Below are 19,346 nucleotides of genomic sequence, written 5' to 3' on the forward strand. Positions count from 1 at the left end.
CGTGTGTATGTGTGTATGTGTGTGTATGTGTGTGCGTGCGCGCGTGTGGGCCAGGCTCCCCGCGGGCTCCCGGGTTGCGGCTGCACTTGCTCCGTAGTTGTGCGGCGGCGGGCTTTTGTGCCGGAACCCCGGCCTCGGCTTTTGTGTGTAACGGACTTTTCCGCTCGGCTTCACCGCCAACTCCTCCTGGGCGGACGCCCGGACGCGACGGTGCGGCCCCGGGCCGGGAGCGAGCCGGAGGAAGCGAGCGGGCGGGCGAGTGAGCGCGGCGGCGGCGGCGGCACGGGCCGGGGAGCCGCGCAGACGCGGAGATGCCCGAATTCCTGGAAGACCCGTCGGTCCTGACGAAGGACAAGTTGAAGAGTGAGTTGGTCGCCAACAACGTGACGCTGCCGGCCGGGGAGCAGCGCAAAGACGTGTACGTGCAGCTCTACCTGCAGCACCTCACGACGCGCAACCGGCCGCCGCCGCTGGCCGCCGGCGGCGCCAACAGCAAGGGGCCGCCCGACTTCTCCAGCGACGAGGAGCGCGAGCCCACCCCGGTCCTCGGCGCCGGCGCCGCCGCGGGCCGCGGCCGCGCCACCGTCGGCAGGGTAAGAGGCTGGACGGCCCCGGGGCCCGGGCCACAAAAGGTGGGCGTTTGGGGGCCGCGCGCGCGCGCGCGCACTCGCTCGCCGCCACCGCCGCCGCCGCCGCGGAGGTCCGGGATACCGGCCGGGGAGGGGAGCTGCAGACCCGCGTCCCGGTGCGCGGGGTGTCGGTGCGTGCGTTTGCGGGAACGGTGGGCGATGTGTTTTGGAGCCCGATGGGGAACGTTTTCCCTCTCAACCCCCCCCCCCCACCCTCTCCGTCCCGGTCCTGGTCCCATCCCCCCCGCCCCCGCCCGGCCCGGGGTGCGGTGTTCAGACCCGGACTTCCGTGCGGGGGCCACGATCAGCTCTCGAGCGCTATAGGTTAAGTTGTAGCGTTTTCCCGCTTTAGTAACTGAAACAGCCCGGCTGCCGGGCCTCGCGCGCCCCCTGGAGGCCAGCGGCCGACCGGCAGATGGATCAGCAGCATTTGAAATAAAGAAATTCCCGCCTTTCTCTCTCCGTTTTGCATACCGAGGGCGTTCGGAGCCGTTGATCTTTCCGGTTTCTTTCTTTTCGTCATTGCTGTTGTAGGTTTCTAGCCGTTCGAACCACAGGCGTCTTTGAAGAAGGGTAGCTTTGTTCTCAGCGTAGTGCTTATAGCTAGAGCTGGAAACCGAGTCAGTTCGTTTGGGTTGGTGAAGGTTTTGTTTTGATTTGTTTCCCCCCACACACACTTTTGTTGTTGTTGTTGTTGATTTTCCTTGAAAGATTCCGAGTCGAAAATGTCTCTGACATTCTGATGTATCGCTAATCATAATTTGAAATGTCTGATCTCAGTTGAATGGCAGATGGCTCCAGCGAAGAATTATTTTTATTTTATCCCCACTCCCCCCTTTTTCGTACATTTTACATGCAATGTTGTTGGCTTGTTGAATTAGCACAATTCAGATCATACAGTTAAAACTTGATGGTGTGTGGTGTGGGGCCATTGGAGTTGGTGCTACTGACAGCTAGCATAATTCAAAATTATTGCTGCCTTTCTTTTTGGTGCTGAGGATTTATGCTCAGAGTGCCCTCAGTCACCAATCTACAACCCTATGGAGAAACTGAAATCTTAAATATCTTAACTGTTTAGAGTATAATAGTGGATGATAAGTACCTGTTCGACAAATAAAAGGCCAGCCATATCTTACTGTTCTGATGCCTTTTTGTATCTTAAAAAAAAAAAAGCCATCTTAAGTAAAAACTTTTAAAGTAAAGCATATTCATATCTATTCTCCCCCATAGATTAAGGTATTCCACCTATTTCAGTACAGATTTGGTTGAAAATGAGATATTTTCCATTTCAGTCAGCACACTTTCAACTCTGCATTGGTCTTTAGTATAAATGTACCAAACCATAAAGTTTTTGGTTGTATGTAAAAATTAAATCTCAGGATTGTTATCCCTTAATTTTGAGTCCTGAATGTGTGCTTTTTACTGAAGATCGATTTCTGAAGCCCTCATTCCATAATAGTTTCATTTCTTAAGATTTAAAAAAATCTGTTATTACTCATAGATCAGTTTGGGGTTGAAAGAAATGAACATTTTTAAGCTCCTACTTTGGGCTTCAGTGTATAACTCAATGGTAGAGCGCTGCTTTATGTGCTTCAGGTCCTAGTTAGTCACCAGCAATTGTAGTATCTAAGGTGTCCAGTGGCATGCAAATCCAGCCCTCAATTTCTTGATCACTACTTTATCCCCTCCCTTTTAGTTCAGACTGCAGGCATCTGGCTTCCATTTTTTTTCTTGTTACCTTGTTTTACTTTGTCATATTCACCTGGAGTGTTGTAGAACACTAAATAATGTGTAAATGGTGTGAATACAATGACTTGAATGTTCACTTAAGAGTCTGCTAAACTTTTTTGTGTGTGTCAGTTGCAGGGCTTGATGTGGGGCAATGGGTGCAGGCCCCTGGGTGCTGTCACTGAGCTCTTTTGCTCGAGGTTGGTACTCTACCACTTTGAGCCACAGTGCCACTTCCGATTTTCTAGGTGTTAATTGGAGATGAGTTTCAGATACTTTCCTGCCTGGACTGGCTTTGAATGGAAATCCTCAGATCTTCACCTCCTGAGTAGAGCTACTCAGAATAGCTGAGTACCTAGGCTTGAGCCTTAGTAAACTTTATTTTTGTCCTGGTTATGGAACTTGAACTTCAGGCCTGGACACTCCCTGAGTTTATTTACTAGTGCTGTACTACTTGAGCCAAAGCTCTGCTTAGGATTTTTTTTTTCTTAGTTGGAGATAAGATTCCCACTGAGCTCACAGCCTCCTGAGTAGCTAGGATTAATGGTTTGAGCCTGGCACCTGCCTTTGAGTACACTTCATTATTTCAGTCAGGAATAGGAAAACATGTCTTGATTCATAAGAAAAGTACTGCAAAGAAGTTATCATAATTGGTATATAAAGTTCTGCGTGGCATGTTGCATGTTCTTTTATTACATACTGTATGTTTTTAGTCATTTAGTCCGATATGAAACAATACATGGTCACAATTCTTTTTTCTTTTTTTTTTTTAGCTTTTTTAATTTTTTTATTTTTTATTTTTTTTTGGTCCAGTCGTGGGGCGTGAACTCTGGGCCTGGATACTGTCCCTCAGCTCTTCAGCTCAAGGCTAGCGCTCTCATGGTCACAATTCTTAAGACAATATTTTACAGTCTGGGAGACAGCAAATTATGTTTGAGAGTGCAGATGCCAGATACACTTTTTTTTTTTTTTTTTTTTAAACAGTGCTGGGATTTGGCAGAAATGCCCTCCCCTCCTTGAACTCAGGGCTTGGGTGCAGTCCCTGAGCCTTTTTGTGCTCAAGGCTAGCGTTCTACCATTTAAGCCACAGCTCCACTTTTGGCTTGTTGTTGGACTTGGAGCTTGAACTCTGGGCCTGGGCACTGTCCCCAATCTCTTCAGCTCAAGGCTAGTGCTCTACCACTTGAGTCACAGCACCTTTTCTGGTGATTAATTGGAGATAAGAGTCTCATGGACTTTTCCTGCCCAGGCTAGCCTTGAACCTCGATCTTCAGATCTCAGCCTCCTGAGTAGCTAGGATTACAGGCGTGAGCCACTGGACGGCTTCGGCTTTTTTTTTTTTTAGTTTATTGGAGGTAAGAGACTCGTGGATTTTACTGCCCCAGGATCTTCAGACCCCAGCCTCCCAAGCAGCTATTGCAGGTGTGAACCACTACCACCATGCTTGCTTCTGGAAGATTTTTAAGTGGTGAATTTTTAACACTTTTTAGACAAATGTTATATGGATTTGGCCAAGAATCAAGAATCGGTGTTTATATACTGTGTACGTTCCATTTAAATGAGCTTTTGAGGGTTTTTCTGTTGTTTGTTTGAGACTGTCTTGCTGTATACAACCCAGGCCTTCATTGTAACTATGTTGCCTATGTAGCCGGGGCTAACCTCCAACTCAAATCAGTCTTTCCCAGTGCTGGCAATACAGTAATGAGCCATCATCCCCAGTGTTAAGAACTTCTTTGTGTGTGTATGCTATTACCTGGGCTTGAACTCAGCTCTTTGTAGAGTGTCCTGGCTCAGCCTTTTCACTCATATCTAGGGCTCTGCCACTTGACCCATACCTCCAGTCTTATGGACATTTCTGCTTAGGCTGACTTTGAACCCCAGCCTCTTTGAGTAGCTAGTATTATAGGCATGAACCCTATATTCATCTTAAAGGAGAAAAACTATATCTGCTGCCTCTACTGTCCTGTCATGGGGGAAAATTGCATGTTAATTTTTTTTAATTTTATGGCTTTATTTTTATGCTTTTTGTTTCACGTATCTTGATATCCTTTTTTTTTTTTGGCCAGTTCTGGGGGCCTGAACTCTTAGGGCCTAGGCACTGCCCCTGAGCTTCTTTTGCTCAAGGCTAGCATTCTATCATTTGAGCTACAGTGTCACTTCTAGTTTTTTCTGTTTATATGGTACTAAGGAATCAAACCCCCCAGGGTTTCATACATGCTAGGCAAGCCCTCTACCACCACATTCCCAGCCCCACCCATGTTTAAGGTTGAAATTATCTACATTGCCGACACAAGTTTAAACATTTACAGAGTTAGGCAATCTGCCTTTTTGGTGCAAGTGGCAAAGCATAAAGGTATAGCTATTAGTCATCCTGTGGGACACATTATGAATTCTTTTTTTTTTTTGGGTCCGGTCATGGGGCCTGAACTCTGGGCCTGCGTGCTGTCCCTCAGCTCTTCAGCTCAAGGCTAGCGCGCTCTACCACTTGAGCCTCAGCGCCACTTCTGGCTTTTTTCTTTTTGCTTATGTGGTGCTGAGGAATTGAATCCAGGGCCTCATGCATGCAAGGCAAGTACTCTACCACTGAGCCACCTTCCCAGCCCCACATTATGAATTCTTGTAGATTAAACCTAGAGGCCTGTGCAAGCTATGTGAACTGAGTATTTTACCACTTAGCTATATCCCCCACCCTTATTATCAACTATTGGAAGTGTTTAGACTGACTTGAAACAGAACAGTGATGGGAAATGTTAGTAATGTTAATCTAATAGCCAATGGTATGATAGAGGATTGAGCTGGGTGCTGGTAGCTCTTGCTTGTAATCCTAGCTAGCTACTCAAGAGGCTGAGATATGAGGATCACCATTCAAAGCCAGTCAAGGCAGAAAAGTCCCTGTGAGACTCTTATCTCCATCTAACCAACCAAAAACCAGAGGTAGAGGTGTAGCTCAAAAGGAGTGGAGTGCTAGCCTTGAGCAAAAGAGCTCAGGGACGGCGCCCAGGCCTGAGTTGAAGTCCCACAACTGCAAAAGAAAAAAGAAAAAGAGGGGCTTGGAAGTTGGCTCAGTGGTAGAGCGCTTGCCTTGCATGCCTGAGGCCCTGGGTTTGATTCCTCAGCACCACAAAAGCAAAAAGAAAAAAAGCCGGAAGTGGCACTGTGGCTCAAGTGGTAGAGCACTAGCCTTGAGCTGAAGAGCTGAGGGAGAGTGCTCAGGCCCAGAGTTCAGGCCCCACGACCGGACCAAAGAAAAAAGAAAAAGATGGCTGGGAATGTGCCTTAGTGGTTGAGTGCCAACCACATAAACAAAAGACCAGAAGTGGCGCTGTGGCTCAAGTGGTAGAGTGCTAGCCTTGAGCAAAAGAAGCACAGGGACAGTGCCCAGGCCCTGAGTTCAAGCCCCAGGATTGGCACAAAAAAAAAAAAAAAGAAAGAAGATTTAATTAGGTTACATATGGAAAGTGCCATTGCTCAGTAACACCTAATCCACATACTGTTTTTTTTGGGGGGGGTTCTGGTCATGGGACCTGAACTCTGGGGCTGGGCGCTGTCCCTCAGCTCTTCAGCTCAAGGCTAGCACTCTACCACTGAGCCACCTTCCCAGCCCTGTTTATAAAATTTTTGTCTTTACTTAGTTCCAAGGTAGCACTGTGCAGTTACTGTATTATAGCTTTCAGAAAGGACAAATATGTGAAAGTGATATGTCTGTTCATATGTTTCTGTATAGCATAGTGTGCATATTTATGGAGTTCGCCTTAGACTTCAGTTTCCTCACTTTGTAGTATGCAGGTGTTAGTATCTCACAGGCACGTGGGTTTTTCTTTTTCTTTTTTTGGTTGGTCGTGGGGCTTGAACTCTGGGCTTAGGTGCTGTCCCTCAGCTCTTCAGCTCAAGGCTAGTGCTCTACCATTTGAGCCACTTACAGCCTTTTCTGTTTATATGGTGCTGAGGTATGGAACCCAAGGCCTCATACATGCAAGGCAAGCGCTCTACCACTGAGCCACCTTCCCAGCCCCTCAGAGGCATGTGTTTTGTGAACCTTGTGCCAGCCCGGGTTACACACAGAAGTCCTGTCCCAAAATTAATTGATTAAAAAATGCATGATAATCATCTGTGCTACAAATGGGAGAAATAAAAGAAATCAGAACTGGTGCCAGTGGCTTATGCCTGTAACCCTAGGTACTTAAGAGGCTGAGACCTGAGGATAGTGATTTGAAGCCAGCACGGGCAGGAAAGTCCATGAGACTCTAATAATCTAGCAGTGGAGCTGTGGCTAAAATGGTAGAGCACTACTCTTGAGTACAAAAGCTCCAGGATTCAGGGACAGCATCCACGTCCTGAGTTTTAAGTCCTAAGACCAACACACATGCGCCAACCCAGTGTAAATGAACTTTGATTCTAACTGATTTACCTTACGTGAGGCTTTTTGGGGTTTTCTTTTGCCCACTTATTCTATGGATCAGCTGAATTTTATTTGCTTTTTTATAACCATCCTGGGGCTTGAACTCAGCCTATGTGCTGTCCCTGAGTTTATTACTACTCTACCACTTGAGCCACAGCTCCACTTCTGGCTTTTTGGTGGTTAACTGAAGATAAGAGTTTCACAAACTCCTAACCAGGCTGGCTTTGTTTGAACTGCAATCCTCAGATCTCAGCCTCCGGAGTAGCTAGGATTACAGGTGTGAGTGAACCACCAGAACTGAGTTCTTAATTATGGAGGAGGATTGAATTGAACCAGGGCTTCACACATGCTAGAAAAACACTGCACTTTTTGTTATGCTATAGACTAGATCATATCTAATAAGAAAAAAATTTTAAGTGATTAATTTTTCCCACCCAGATTGCATTTTCATTTATTTGACAAAATATCAAGTGCTTGTTCTTATTCTAGGTTCTGTTATACATTGGGATAAAAATATGAAGATGCTTTTACTTTCTGATGCCCTCTTAATTGATGCCTTCAAATTAGTTGGACAGCACATTAAAATGGAGATTCTCAGGCTCTCTGATTCATAATCAGAATAGAGCAAGATGTGTATGCTTGTATGTGCCTGTGCTGTCCTGTGGCTTGAATTTGAATCCTGGGGTGCTGTCCCTGAACTTTTTTGCTCACGGTTTTATGGCTAGCATTAAAGGCATGAGCCACCGGCGCATGGCCTTGTTTCAAATTTTTATTTGTTAAAAACAAACTAGTGCCAGGTACTGGTGGCTCATGCCTGTAATTCTAGCTACTCAGGAGACTGAGATCTGAGGAATGTGGTTCAAAGCCAGCCCAGGCAGGAATGTCTGTGAGACTCTTATCTCCAGTTAACCATCAGAAGCCTGGAAGTAGCACTGTGGCTCAAGTGGTAGAGTACTCACCTTGAGCTGAATAGCTGAGGGACAGCACCCAGGCCCAGAGTTCAAGCCCCATGACCAAAAAAAAAAAAGTTCATTGTCAGACAATGCCCAGTTTCATTACCCCAGTATTAATTAGAAAGTCAACTATTAGCCTGGCGCTAGTGGCTTATGCCTGTAATCCTAGTTACTCAGGAGGCTGAGATCTGAGGATCAGGGTTCAAAGCCAGCCCAGGCAGGAAAGTTCATGAGACTCTTTATTTCCAATAAACCACTAGAAAACTGGAAGTGGTGCTGTGGCTCAGGCAGTAGAGCACTCGCCTTGAGCTGAAGAGCGCAGGGACAGTACTCAAGCCCAGAGTTCAAGCCCCACAACCGACCAAAAAAGAAAGTAAACTATTCTTATACAACTTTCTAATTTAAACAACTAGTGTTTGTTCTGTACTCTTCTCTCAGGGATTACTGAGACCTTTGTAAGGTTATTTGCCCCAGTCTTTAAAAAGCACCCACATTTTTGTTGAGTTCACATATTTAACTTAGAGAATATGTATAGTTTTTCTGATGAATGCTGTCATCGCTTAAGTTGGAATTTTTCTTTGACACATAAAGCTGTGTCTGAGGTGATAAGTAACTATGAAATCTCTCAGACTTGAGCCATAGCACCACTTCTGGTTTTCTGGTGGTTAATTGGAGATAAGAGTCTCTCCAACTTTCCTGTCCAAGCTGGCTTTGAACTGTTATCCTCAGCCTTCTGAGTAGCTAGGATTATAGGCGTGAGCCACCAGCGTCCAGCTGAGTTTAAAATTTTCCTGGATTAATTCAAATTTCAAGAGTATGCCAGGGTACATTGCGTTTATGATGGCTGGGATGAGAATGTGTAAACCAGGTTTGACTTCAGTTTGCAAAATTTCCTTTTCTTTCAAGAATTAGTATGCTTAAGATTTAAGCTGAGCATTGCTGGCTCACATCTGTAATCCTAGCTACTTAGGAAGCTGAGGATTGTGGTTTAAAGCCAGCCTAGTCAGAAAAGTCCTCATGAGACTCAAATAAGTAATACCACCCAAAATCAATTAGTTATGCTTTGTTTCATATGATCTTGAATTTTGTTTGTTATATCAGTACTAAGGGTTAAACTGGAGGCCTTGCTCTCATGGCTGGTGCTTTAACTCCATTTCCAGGGATTAATTGGACATTCTAGTTTCTTGGATTTGTCTGCATGGGCAGGTTTCAGTCCCAGCTTCTTTGAGTAACTAGGAATACATGCATGATCCTCTAGTGTCCAGCTTGATTTTGAATTTTTGAATTTTATTACCTCTTTAGATATGTTCAAATTTTAACAGGCCTTGAATTCAAGCCCCTCAATACTTGAAATTAAACAAATTACTTATGTAGTTGTAGGTGTATTTGTGCCTTATATTGTGTATACAGAGTATACAGTGTGTTTAGTAAATGAACACTTTGATTCACGAGGAGATAATAACCTGACTCTATTTACAGAAAGCCACAAAGAAAACTGATAAATCCAGAGTAGAAGATAAAGATGACGTTGATGTAACTGAGCTCTCTAATGAAGATCTTCTGGATCAGCTTGTAAAATATGGAGTAAATCCTGGTCCTATTGTGGGTAAGTTGTTAGAATATCAATCTTTTTTGGGGGTGGGGGGCCACTCTTGCCTAGTAGTTAGAATTTGGGTGCCAGTAGCCCACAGGTAATAGTTTAACGAGCTATAGTTTGCTCTGGTATGGGACACTTTGAGAAGCCCAGGGGGATGGGCCTGCCATAAATCCAACCCATGCATAGAATTTGGATGCTAGTGATGACTCACACATGTAATCCTAGCTACTCAGGAGGCTGAGACCTGAGAATCACTTTTCCAAGTCAACCCAGGCAGAAAACCATTAACCCCTCAAAAACCGGAAGTGGAGCTGTGGCTCAAGTGGTAGAACACTACCACCCTTGAGTATGAAGAGGCTCAGGGACAACCCAGGCCCTGAGTTCAAGTCCCACAATTGATAAGACAAAAAAATAAAAAGGAATTTGGGTCCTGAGAGCCAGTTTCATGAATTGTTTATAGGATCAGTTAAGACTTGAGGTTCCGGGGCTGGGAAGGTGGGTAGCTCAGTGGTAGAGTGCTTGCCTTGCATGCCTGAGGCCCTGGGTTCAATTCCCCAGCACTACATAAGCAAAAAGAAAAAAGCCGGAAGTGGCACTGTGGCTCAAGTGGTAGAGCGCTAGCCTTGAGCTGAAGAGCTGAGGGACAGCGCCCAGGCCCAGAGTTCAGACCCACGACCAGACCCCCCCCAAAAAAAAAAGACTTGAGGTTCCTTAATATTGAAGGAGATCAAAATGAGAGAATTGAACTAGATAATCTCTAAAATTACCTGTGTTGAGACTTTTTAATATGATTATTGTACCACTATCTGGTGAGACCGGATATGGGTCTTATATGACAAGTTGAAGAAAGTGTGAACTAAAATACTTGGCCAGTTCATACAAATTAATAAGTAAAATAATAGCTTTGAAGAAGTCCTGAACAAACTAAAGAGTGAACTTAGACTAAATATACACTAGGTTTTGTTTTAAGTATAGTTGCAAACAAGGATTTATAGTGTTATAATTTATATACTACTTCCAGATAAATAAGTTTATTAACATTGCCAGTGGACATTTGATACCATCTTTGATTTTTTTTAAATTCTAAAATGGCTGGAGATGTGGCTAAGACACATGTCTAGTACATGTGAGATCCTGAATTCAAAAAAGACTTGAAAATGTACATGATGTCAACATAAATAAATCACCTACCGTTCATCTTAAAGCTGCTTAGATAGTGCTACTAGATATGTGTTTTTTGTGACGACAAGTACCCACTCTTGATTTTACTCTCCTTATAGACACTAAAGAATGTTGCGCAGCTATAAGAAAGCTATTTATGGGCTGGGAAGTTGGCTCAGTGGTATTGCTGGTAGAGCGCTTGCCTTGCATGCCTGAGGCCCTGGGTTCGATCCTCAGCACCACATAAGCAAAAAGAAAAAAAAGCGGAAGTGGCGCTGTGGCTCAAGTGGTAGAGCGCTAGCCTTGAGCTGAAGAGCTGAGGGACAGTGCCTAGGCCCAGAGTTCAGGCCCACAACCGGACCAAAAAAAAAAGAGAGCTATTTATAATTAAATGGCTACTCAAATATTAATCTTAGTGTCATGAGATGTAATCATATTTTTCAGGTGTACCATCTGTTTCTTATATATATTTTATTATATGTGTGTGCGCACACGTGTGTACACATTGGTAAATAATTCTTTGTATCTTGAGAGAATATATAAAATCCAAGACTTGGTGTGAAAAATAGTCATATAGGCTTGGCGTGGTGGCACATACTGCTACTTGGAAGGATTACAAGTTCAGGGCCAGCCCAGGCAAAGTTAGCAAGACCCTGCCTCAAAAAGAAAAGGTAAAAAACAATGGCATGTGGTTCTTCAGTAGGTTATTTCCAGTAATACTTTTACCATTCTACAGTGTATTACATGATATTGAAGGGAACATTATATCATTAACATCCCCATCCCAAAAATCTGTCTTAGAAAAGAGTACATTATATATTTAAAGCACTTAAGTTTAGTAAAGATAGAATGAAACTAAGCATGTAATGTTTCCTAAGCTAGAGCTATGTAAATGGTCAAATAAATTTTGCCTTAAAACAGGAACAACCAGAAAGCTCTATGAGAAAAAGCTGTTAAAACTGAGGGAACAAGGACCAGAATCAAGATCTTCTACTCCTCTTCCAACAATCTCTTCTTCAGCAGAAAATACAAGACAGAATGGAAGTAATGACTCTGACAGATACAGTGACAATGAAGAAGGTAAAATTTAATCTCCTTCCTCAAATATGTCTAATTTTTTTTCAGACTCATAAAATACAATGGCCACAAAGTAAAGTTTACAACAATATTAGTAAGATATAATGAAAATTTTGTTCATATCATTAGTTTAATTCTCTCGAGTAATTTAAATAGTTTTTTTGTTCAGAATTCTCAGAAACAACAAAAATACAAATGTGTAATTGTCTGTTATCTAAAATTGTCAGTTAATCCTTTTCAAATTCATTTTTCGTAAAAACAGTTTCCTTCTCTTGTCCTTTGCCATTACCACTACTGTCATTAATTTGATGTTTTTCTTTCCAATTTAATTTTTGGTACTTCCTCATCTATTATTACATGTTATTGTTTTGTGCTTTTAAAAATTCTGTAAGTAGTATAAGTCACAATTAGTATTTAACTTTCATATTTTTAATATGTGTTCTTACTGTTACATATCTAATCTAATTTATGGTAGTAGTATGATATTTTCAGCTCTGTTGATAGACAATTAAATTGTTGGATGTTTTTGGTAAATCTGATTTCACAGAAACTTTAAAACAGTATTTTGACCATATTTTATAATGTAAGAAAATTTCAACGAGTTTTTAGATATTTTTGAGAGTAGTACACAAGATAAATATCATTTTAAAAACCGTAAGTTTAGCCGGGCGCTGGTGGCTCACGCCTGTAATCCTAGCTACTCAGGAGGCTGAGATCGGAGGATCACGGTTCAAAGCCAGCTTGGGCAGAAAAGTCCGTGAGACTCTTATCTCCAGTAAAACCACTAGAAAACCGGAAGTGCTGCTGTGGCTCAAGCGGTAGAGCGCTCACCTTGAGCTAAAGAGCGCAGGGATAGTGCCCAAGCCCAGAGTTCAGGCCCCAAGACTGACAAAAAAAAAAAAAATCCTTAAGTTTATTTTACTTGTAAACTTTTAATTTATGACTTATTCTAGTGACTATTTAATTTTGTCCAAGTTGCTTTTATCTCTGTAAGCAATGCCTTTCAAGGCACAGTCTACTGAATTGGTTACTTAGAAGGTAAAATGTAGTCTCTTCCTTCAACAGCACTATTTTTTTAGCAAGGAGGCACAGAATAAGATCAGCTCAAACACAAGTAATACTTCCTGCCTCTTTTGCCTCTACAGGAAAGAAGAAAGAACACAAGAAAGTGAAGTCCACTAGGGGTTTTGTTCCTTTTTCTGAACTTCCAACTACTCCCTCTGGTGGATTTTTTCAGGGTATCTCTTTTCCTGAAATCTCCACCCGTCCTCCTTTGGGCAGGACTGAACCACAGGCAGCTAAGAAAGTACATACTTCAAAGGGAGATACACCTAGAGAGTCTCTTGTTGCCACAACCTTGCCTGACAAGAGACAGGTGCAGAAATTAGCCTCTGGAGAGAGATCAGTTATTTCTTCCAAATCTAGCCATGGTAGATGCTTAGAAAAAAGTTCTCCATCATCTTCTCAGCCTGACCTTGCTGCCATGTTGGTTTCAGCTACAGCTTCTCCTTCAGTGATTCGAGAAACCACTACTACTTACTCTAAAGACATAGTAGAAAATATTTGCCATGGAGGGAAAGGTAGAATTCAGCCGTTGCATCCTGAGAGGTCTGATAATTCAGGTCATTCAGTTCTCTCCAGTGAAAGAGAAGTACTACAAGAGTCAAAGAGGTCACAGGTAATATCTCCACCACTTGCTCAGGCAATCAGAGATTATGTCAATTCTCTGCTAGTCCAGAGTGGAGTCGGTAGTTTGCCAGGAACCTCTAACTCTGTACCCACCTTGGATATAGAAAGCATATGCAAGAAAATTGGCCAGTCTGATCTTCAAGAAACTGAAACTATGTCTCCTCCACAAAAGTTGTCTAGACTCAGTGAGAAGTCAGTAGGGAAAGGGGATTCAGGTTCCTCTATGGCATCTCAGAACGTACCTGAATCAGAACAGATGTCTTCTTTGGCTAAAACCGTTGTGTCTCATTCACTTACTACCTTAGGCATAGATATGTCTAAGCAATCACAGAGTGATAAAATAGAACTGTCCTCAGAACTATCCTTTCCCTTCCATGAGTCTATTTTAAAAGTAATTGAAGAGGAGTGGCAACAAATTGACAAGCAGCTGCCTTCATTGGCATGCAAGTATCCAATTTCTTCCAGAGAGGCAACACAGATACTATCAGTTCCAAAAGTAGATGATGAAATCCTAGAGTTTGTTTCTGCAGCCACCCCACCAGCAGGTAATCAGGCAGCCTCCACTGAGTCTTGTAATAAACACTTGGACCTAACACTCTGTAAAACTTACGAAGCTGCAGCATCAGCATTACGGATTGCAACCCACACTGCTTTTGTAGCTAAGGCTATACAGGCAGACATCAGTCAAGCTGCACAAATTCTTAGTTCAGATCCTAGTTGTGCACACCAGGCACTCAACATTCTAAGCAAAACATACGATGCAGCCTCGTTTCTTTGTGAAGCTTCATTTGATGAAGTGAAGATGGCTGCCTGTACCATGGGATGTTCCACTGCTGGTCGCCGTCACCTTTGGTTGAAGGATTGCAAAATTAATTCAGCATCTAAGAACAAGCTGACGGTTGCCCCCTTTAAAGGTGGAACATTATTTGGAGGAGAAGTACACAAAGTAATTAAAAAGCGTGGCAATAAACACTAATAGTCAAAAACAAACACATCTATCTTACCTTTGATTTAGAGAACTTAGAGCTTTTCTAGGCTCTTTTATGCCAAAACTTTCTTTCTGGATTTGGGATTGAGCTAGTAATATATAAAAATAATTTCATAGAATTGCTTTTTATTTTTAAGGTTTGCAGAGAGCTCAGAAAAACACTTTTAAGCTTTAGAGATCATGTATTTGTCTCAAATCATTCACTGTTACTATACTCCTAACTTTTTAAAACTAAGAAAACTCCTGTAACAAATACACGTCTCCACTGTTTTTAACAGTAATAACCCTTGATACCTAGGATAGAATTAAACACTTGCACATTCCAAACAATGTTTTTTTTTTTCTGAATATCTTTCACTTTCTAGCAATTTTCACACTTTTGTTCTTTTTGTCTGCAGCATTGTTTGTAATATTCTAGATCAGTTCAGCTCAAAAGTATGAGTCCATAACTCTTATACAGATAAGCATGAGACTGTTTGAGTTTAAGTAGCTATGGGTGTAGTTCAGTAGTAAGAGCATATGCTTAACATGTAGGAGGCTCTGGGTTCATTTCCCAGCACCAAAAGAAATTCTTTTAAGAAAATGAAATTAAAGAAATAAAAGAACGTTGAGGTGTTTTAAGCCAAAGATAGGATGTATTTTTGCAGTAAGCTTTTACTGATAAGAAAGCAGTATTCAGTGTACCTTCTCAAATAGGTGTCTCATCTCTTCCTGCACGGGTAGCTATCAGTTCATGCATGGGTCATACTAGTCTGGACCACACTTTGAGGAACTCTGCTTCTGCCATTGTGCATGCTCATTCATCATCATTATTTTGTCAGATAAATGAAACACTAGAAAGATGGGATTTCTTTTAATATATATAATTTCTTTCATGTATGTTGTATTTTGTGGATTATTATGGCTTACCAATCTGTATGGTAAAAAGGACCTTCTTTAAAAAAAAAGTCCTGAGAAATCGTACTTTCTTCCAGTGTCTGTATAAAGCAATGTGTATATTCTGTTTTCATTTCTCTGATTGTAAGGTAAGGGTGTTTATCTAGAGGCATGTGAAAAGTAACATAACAAATATGGTGCCATGGATACTCATCTAGCCATTACCTTGTTCTTAGACTACACATTCCATCTTTGCAGTTTTCTGGAGTAATTTTGTTGTGTGTTTTCCAAAATGTACATGTGTCCATGTGCCTAAGTTCTGTGTGACTTAAAAAAATGTATTCCTGTAGAATGCTTCTGCAAATTCAATAAAGTTGGTTAAATTTGAACAGTTCTGTGTGGTCTCCAGAAACATGTTGTATGTCTGTTTTATTATGGAGTTAAAACAAGTTTAATATTTGTAAATGAGCGTCCTTTTTCCCTTCACCATTAAAACTCACCTAACTTACAGTGTTGGGGTTTATTGGGGGGTGGGGGAGTCCCTGAGGCTTGAACTCAGGGCCTGAAGGCTGTCTTTGAGCTTTTGTGATTAATTAGAGATAAGAGTCTCAGACTTTACTGCCTAGGCCAGTTTTAAGTTAAGATCCTCAGATCTCAGCCTCCTGAGTAGCTAGGACTAAAGGCATGAGCCACCAGCACCCATCTCCAGTGAAGTTATGGAAAGTGCTGTAATTATTGTTGTGTGGTTTGTTCCATGTTTTAGTTGGCTGTTGGAATATAAATTTATGAGAGGAATTTGTAACCAGATTCTTTTGTCTAATGAGTTCTGATTGACTAATAGATTTAAATTTTTGTTTTGTAATTTGTAGATTCTGAGTTAAAGCATAAAGTAGGTTTTATAACGATAATTGTACAAAACAGATGTATTGATTGGCTGATAGGAGATGGGAATGAAGTTGATAAGTTAGTCTTAAATGAAAATTGAACTGTTTGAATTAATCTGGTAAAATTCAGTTTCTTTTCGGGGGGAAACTTGCAAGTAGATTGTCAGACTGGAAAGTTGATCAAAACATACCATAATTACCTTTTAGCATATCATTAACTTCATGTAAAATGAAGCTTTGTTTATATAGATTTGACCCTTTTTTCTTTTTCTTTTTTTAAGTGTTGTACTGGAGTTTGAACTTCTTAGAGCCTCTCACTTGTTAGACTAGTACTGTACCACCAGAGCCCACCTAGCCCTACACTATGATAAGTGGCCATAAAAAAATGGAGAAATGTACTTATTATTTATCTGTCTTTATTTATTTACCACAGAATCCACTATGTATGTATTCCAGGCTGGTCTTGAACTCAGGATCCTCCTGCTTCAGCCTCCCGGTGCTGGGATTAGAAGTTTACTACTCCAATTAGCAGGAATTTACTATTTTAATCTTTGTACATCTTTAAATGGTGAAGGAAGAGTGGAGATGTTAAAATGTACCTTTGTATTGTTGGGTTAATGACTTTTATTTTCAGATACATTTTATCATGGAAAAAAAGGGAAGAGAAACAACCTTTGGTTGTATTTGAGAACAAAATTCTTTTTACCTCTGTTGTATTCAAGTCTTATGTATCTATAGCAAAAGGTCTTATTTCTCTTTTTTCATGTTTTGGTGTTTGGGATTGAACTCAAAGCCTTACATGAAGCATGAGCTACAGCTCTGGTTGAAAATCACTATATGTTAACCTTATTGGCAGTTACCATTCATTGTTATTGAAAGCGTGATGCCACGCAGGCCTTTTTGACTCTTAAACTTCTCTCTTTCCCTATACTTTTTTTTTTCTTTTTTTGCCAATCCTGAGGCTTGAACTCAGAGCCTAGGTACTATCCCTGAGTTTGTTTTTGCTTAAGGCTAGCACTCTATCACTTGAGTCAGTGCCACTTCTCCAGCTTTTTCTGTTTATGTGGTACTGAGGAATCAAACCCAGGGCTTCAGGCATGCTAAGCAGACACTCTACCACTAAGCCACCTTTCAGCCCTCCAGCTTTTTGATAGTTAAATTAGAGATAAAGGGTCTCAGGACTTTCCTGCCTGGGCTGGCTTTGTACTGGGGCCATGATTCTTATACCTCAGCTTACTAAGTAGCTAGGATTACAGACTTGAACCATTGTCACCCAGCCCATATACCAAATTTTAATTTGTGTGCCAATATTTTGAACTCACGGCCTTATACTCTAGCTTAGCTTTACTTTGCTAGTACTTTATACTTCCAGTTCCAGCTTTTTGTTATTTTATTGGAGAATTAAAAGTCTGGAATTTTTATCTTCCCAATCTGGCTTTGAACCTCAGTACTCAGATTTCAGCCTCCTGCACAGCTAGGATTACAGGTGTGAGCAACCAGCACCTAACCCAGATTTTAATGAGATAGATGTATTACATGGACTCCTCCCTCCCCCAGAGTGGTAACTAGAAATTGGATTTAATGAAAAGCCTTCTTGAGCAGTCTGAATTCACTTTTATATTTAAAGCTGTTAGGTTAAATAAAAGGAGGGAATAGGAAAAATTAGTATCACATGAAAATGGAATGAAATAGCAAAAGGCTTTCTGTAAGACAGTTTTAAGAATTTTTTTTTGTGTGTGTGTGTCAGTCATGGGGCTTGAACTCTGGGCCTGGGCACTGTCCCTGTACTCTTCAGCTCAAGGCTAGCACTCTACCACTTGAGCTACAGCACCACTTCCGGTTTCCTGGTGGTTAATTGGAGATAAGAGTATCAGATTTTCTTGCCTGGGCTGGCTTTGAGCCAGGATCCTCAGATTTCAGCCTTCTAAGTAGCTAGGATTACAGGCATGAGCCACCAATGCCCAGCTAAGAAATAATTTTGGTATTATCAGTATACAAGCTTCTATGTATTAAAGTGCCTAAAAGCAGGATTCCAAATTAATACCAGGAAAACATAATTGAGTGTTTCAGAGAGTAATGATTTCTCTAATGTTATTTCCAGACTCCAAAATAGAACTCAAACTTGAGAAGAGAGAACCACTAAAGGGCAGAGCGAAGACACCAGTAACACTCAAGCAAAGAAGAATTGAGCATAATCAGGTATCTTTAGTTTTATAACTCTGTACAGGTATAATCTGACCAACATTCACCATGTCTTGTGTTTTGGCCTTTGATTAATAATAGTTGACACCACATTTCCAACTTACCCAGTAAACTTAGTTTCTTTGTTAAATTGTATGGAATTTGTCCATAGCATATCCTGTATTTATTGCAAAATTGTGTTGCATGAATATCTCATTTGTGTTTCTATGCCAAGCATGGTTCAAAACTAGTCATTTACGTTTCTACCTTAGACATACGCATATAGGCTAAGGATTGAACCCAGGATCTCTCCCAGGCTATGGTCATGCTGCTTTGTGAAAGAAATTCTTCCCTCCCTCCTCCCTCCACCCCCTCCCCCAGGCTTGGGTCTGAAGTCTGGTCCTGGGCACTATCCCTGAGCTTCTTTTGCTCAAGGCTAACCACTTGAGCCACAGTGCCACTTTTGGCTTTTTCTGAGTAGTTTATTGGAAATATGAGTCTCATGGACTTCCTTGCCTGGGCTAGCTTTGAACCATGATCCTCAGATCTCAGCCTCCGGAGTAGCTAGGATTACAGGCGTGAGCCACTGGCATCTGGCTCCTTTGTTTACTTTTTTTTTTTTCTTTTTGGGTTTGGTCGTGGGGTCTGAACTCTGGGCCTGGGCACTGTCCCTCAGCTCTTCAGCGCAAGGCTAGCGCTCTGCCACTTGAGCCACAGCACCACTTGGGCTTTTTTTTCTTTTTGCTTATGTGGTGCTGGGGAATCGAACCCAGGGCCTCATGCATGCAAGGCAAGCACTCTACCACTGAGCCACCTTCCCAGCCACCTCCTTTGTTTACTTTTGCCTGTAGTTTTTTCCAAAACTCTGAAGCTATTTTGGTCCTAAGACTACATAATTGTTTCTTTCTTATGATGGAAATTTGCCTTTTTTGTTGTTGTTGTGGAAGATACAATAAGGTAGTTTTTACAAAAGAAAAATGTAGGAAACTAAGAGGAAAATAAACAGGTGTGAATGAACTAGTTTTCTGAGAACAGTCTTAATTTAGCAGTTTGGCTGATAATACAGACAACCCTAAAATCTTTTTCCTTACCTTTGCTGATTAGCTGGAAATTTTGTCAAATTATTTTCTATCCCATTTTCTTGTTTTTGTTTTTGGTAAGGGTTACTTGGTGGTAAAACAGAG

General features: G+C 41.7%; 1 protein-coding gene across 5 annotated transcripts in view; it reads left to right on the forward strand.

Annotated features, from left to right (window-relative positions):
- Positions 1 to 223: 223 nt before the first annotated feature.
- Positions 224 to 19,346, forward strand: part of Tmpo (thymopoietin) — a 33,761-nt gene continuing 14,638 nt past the window's right edge. The window contains exons 1-4 of one of the 5 annotated variants that reach the window (XM_042693368.1): positions 224 to 593; positions 9,189 to 9,315; positions 11,389 to 11,547; positions 12,690 to 15,486. In XM_042693368.1, the coding sequence (XP_042549302.1) occupies positions 312 to 593; positions 9,189 to 9,315; positions 11,389 to 11,547; positions 12,690 to 14,209 (2,088 nt within the window). In that variant the 5' untranslated portion in view covers positions 224 to 311 and the 3' untranslated portion in view covers positions 14,210 to 15,486. Of the gene's footprint in view, positions 594 to 9,188; positions 9,316 to 11,388; positions 11,548 to 12,689; positions 15,487 to 18,082; positions 18,181 to 19,346 lie in introns of those variants that run through there. The other 4 variants (XM_042693372.1, XM_042693371.1, XM_042693369.1 and 1 more) reach the window with 4 other exon arrangements.

This window comes from Dipodomys spectabilis, unplaced genomic scaffold (genome assembly GCF_019054845.1).
Source record: "Dipodomys spectabilis isolate Male_0828 unplaced genomic scaffold, ASM1905484v1 ptg000163l, whole genome shotgun sequence".
Taxonomy (NCBI): Eukaryota; Metazoa; Chordata; class Mammalia; order Rodentia; family Heteromyidae; genus Dipodomys; species Dipodomys spectabilis.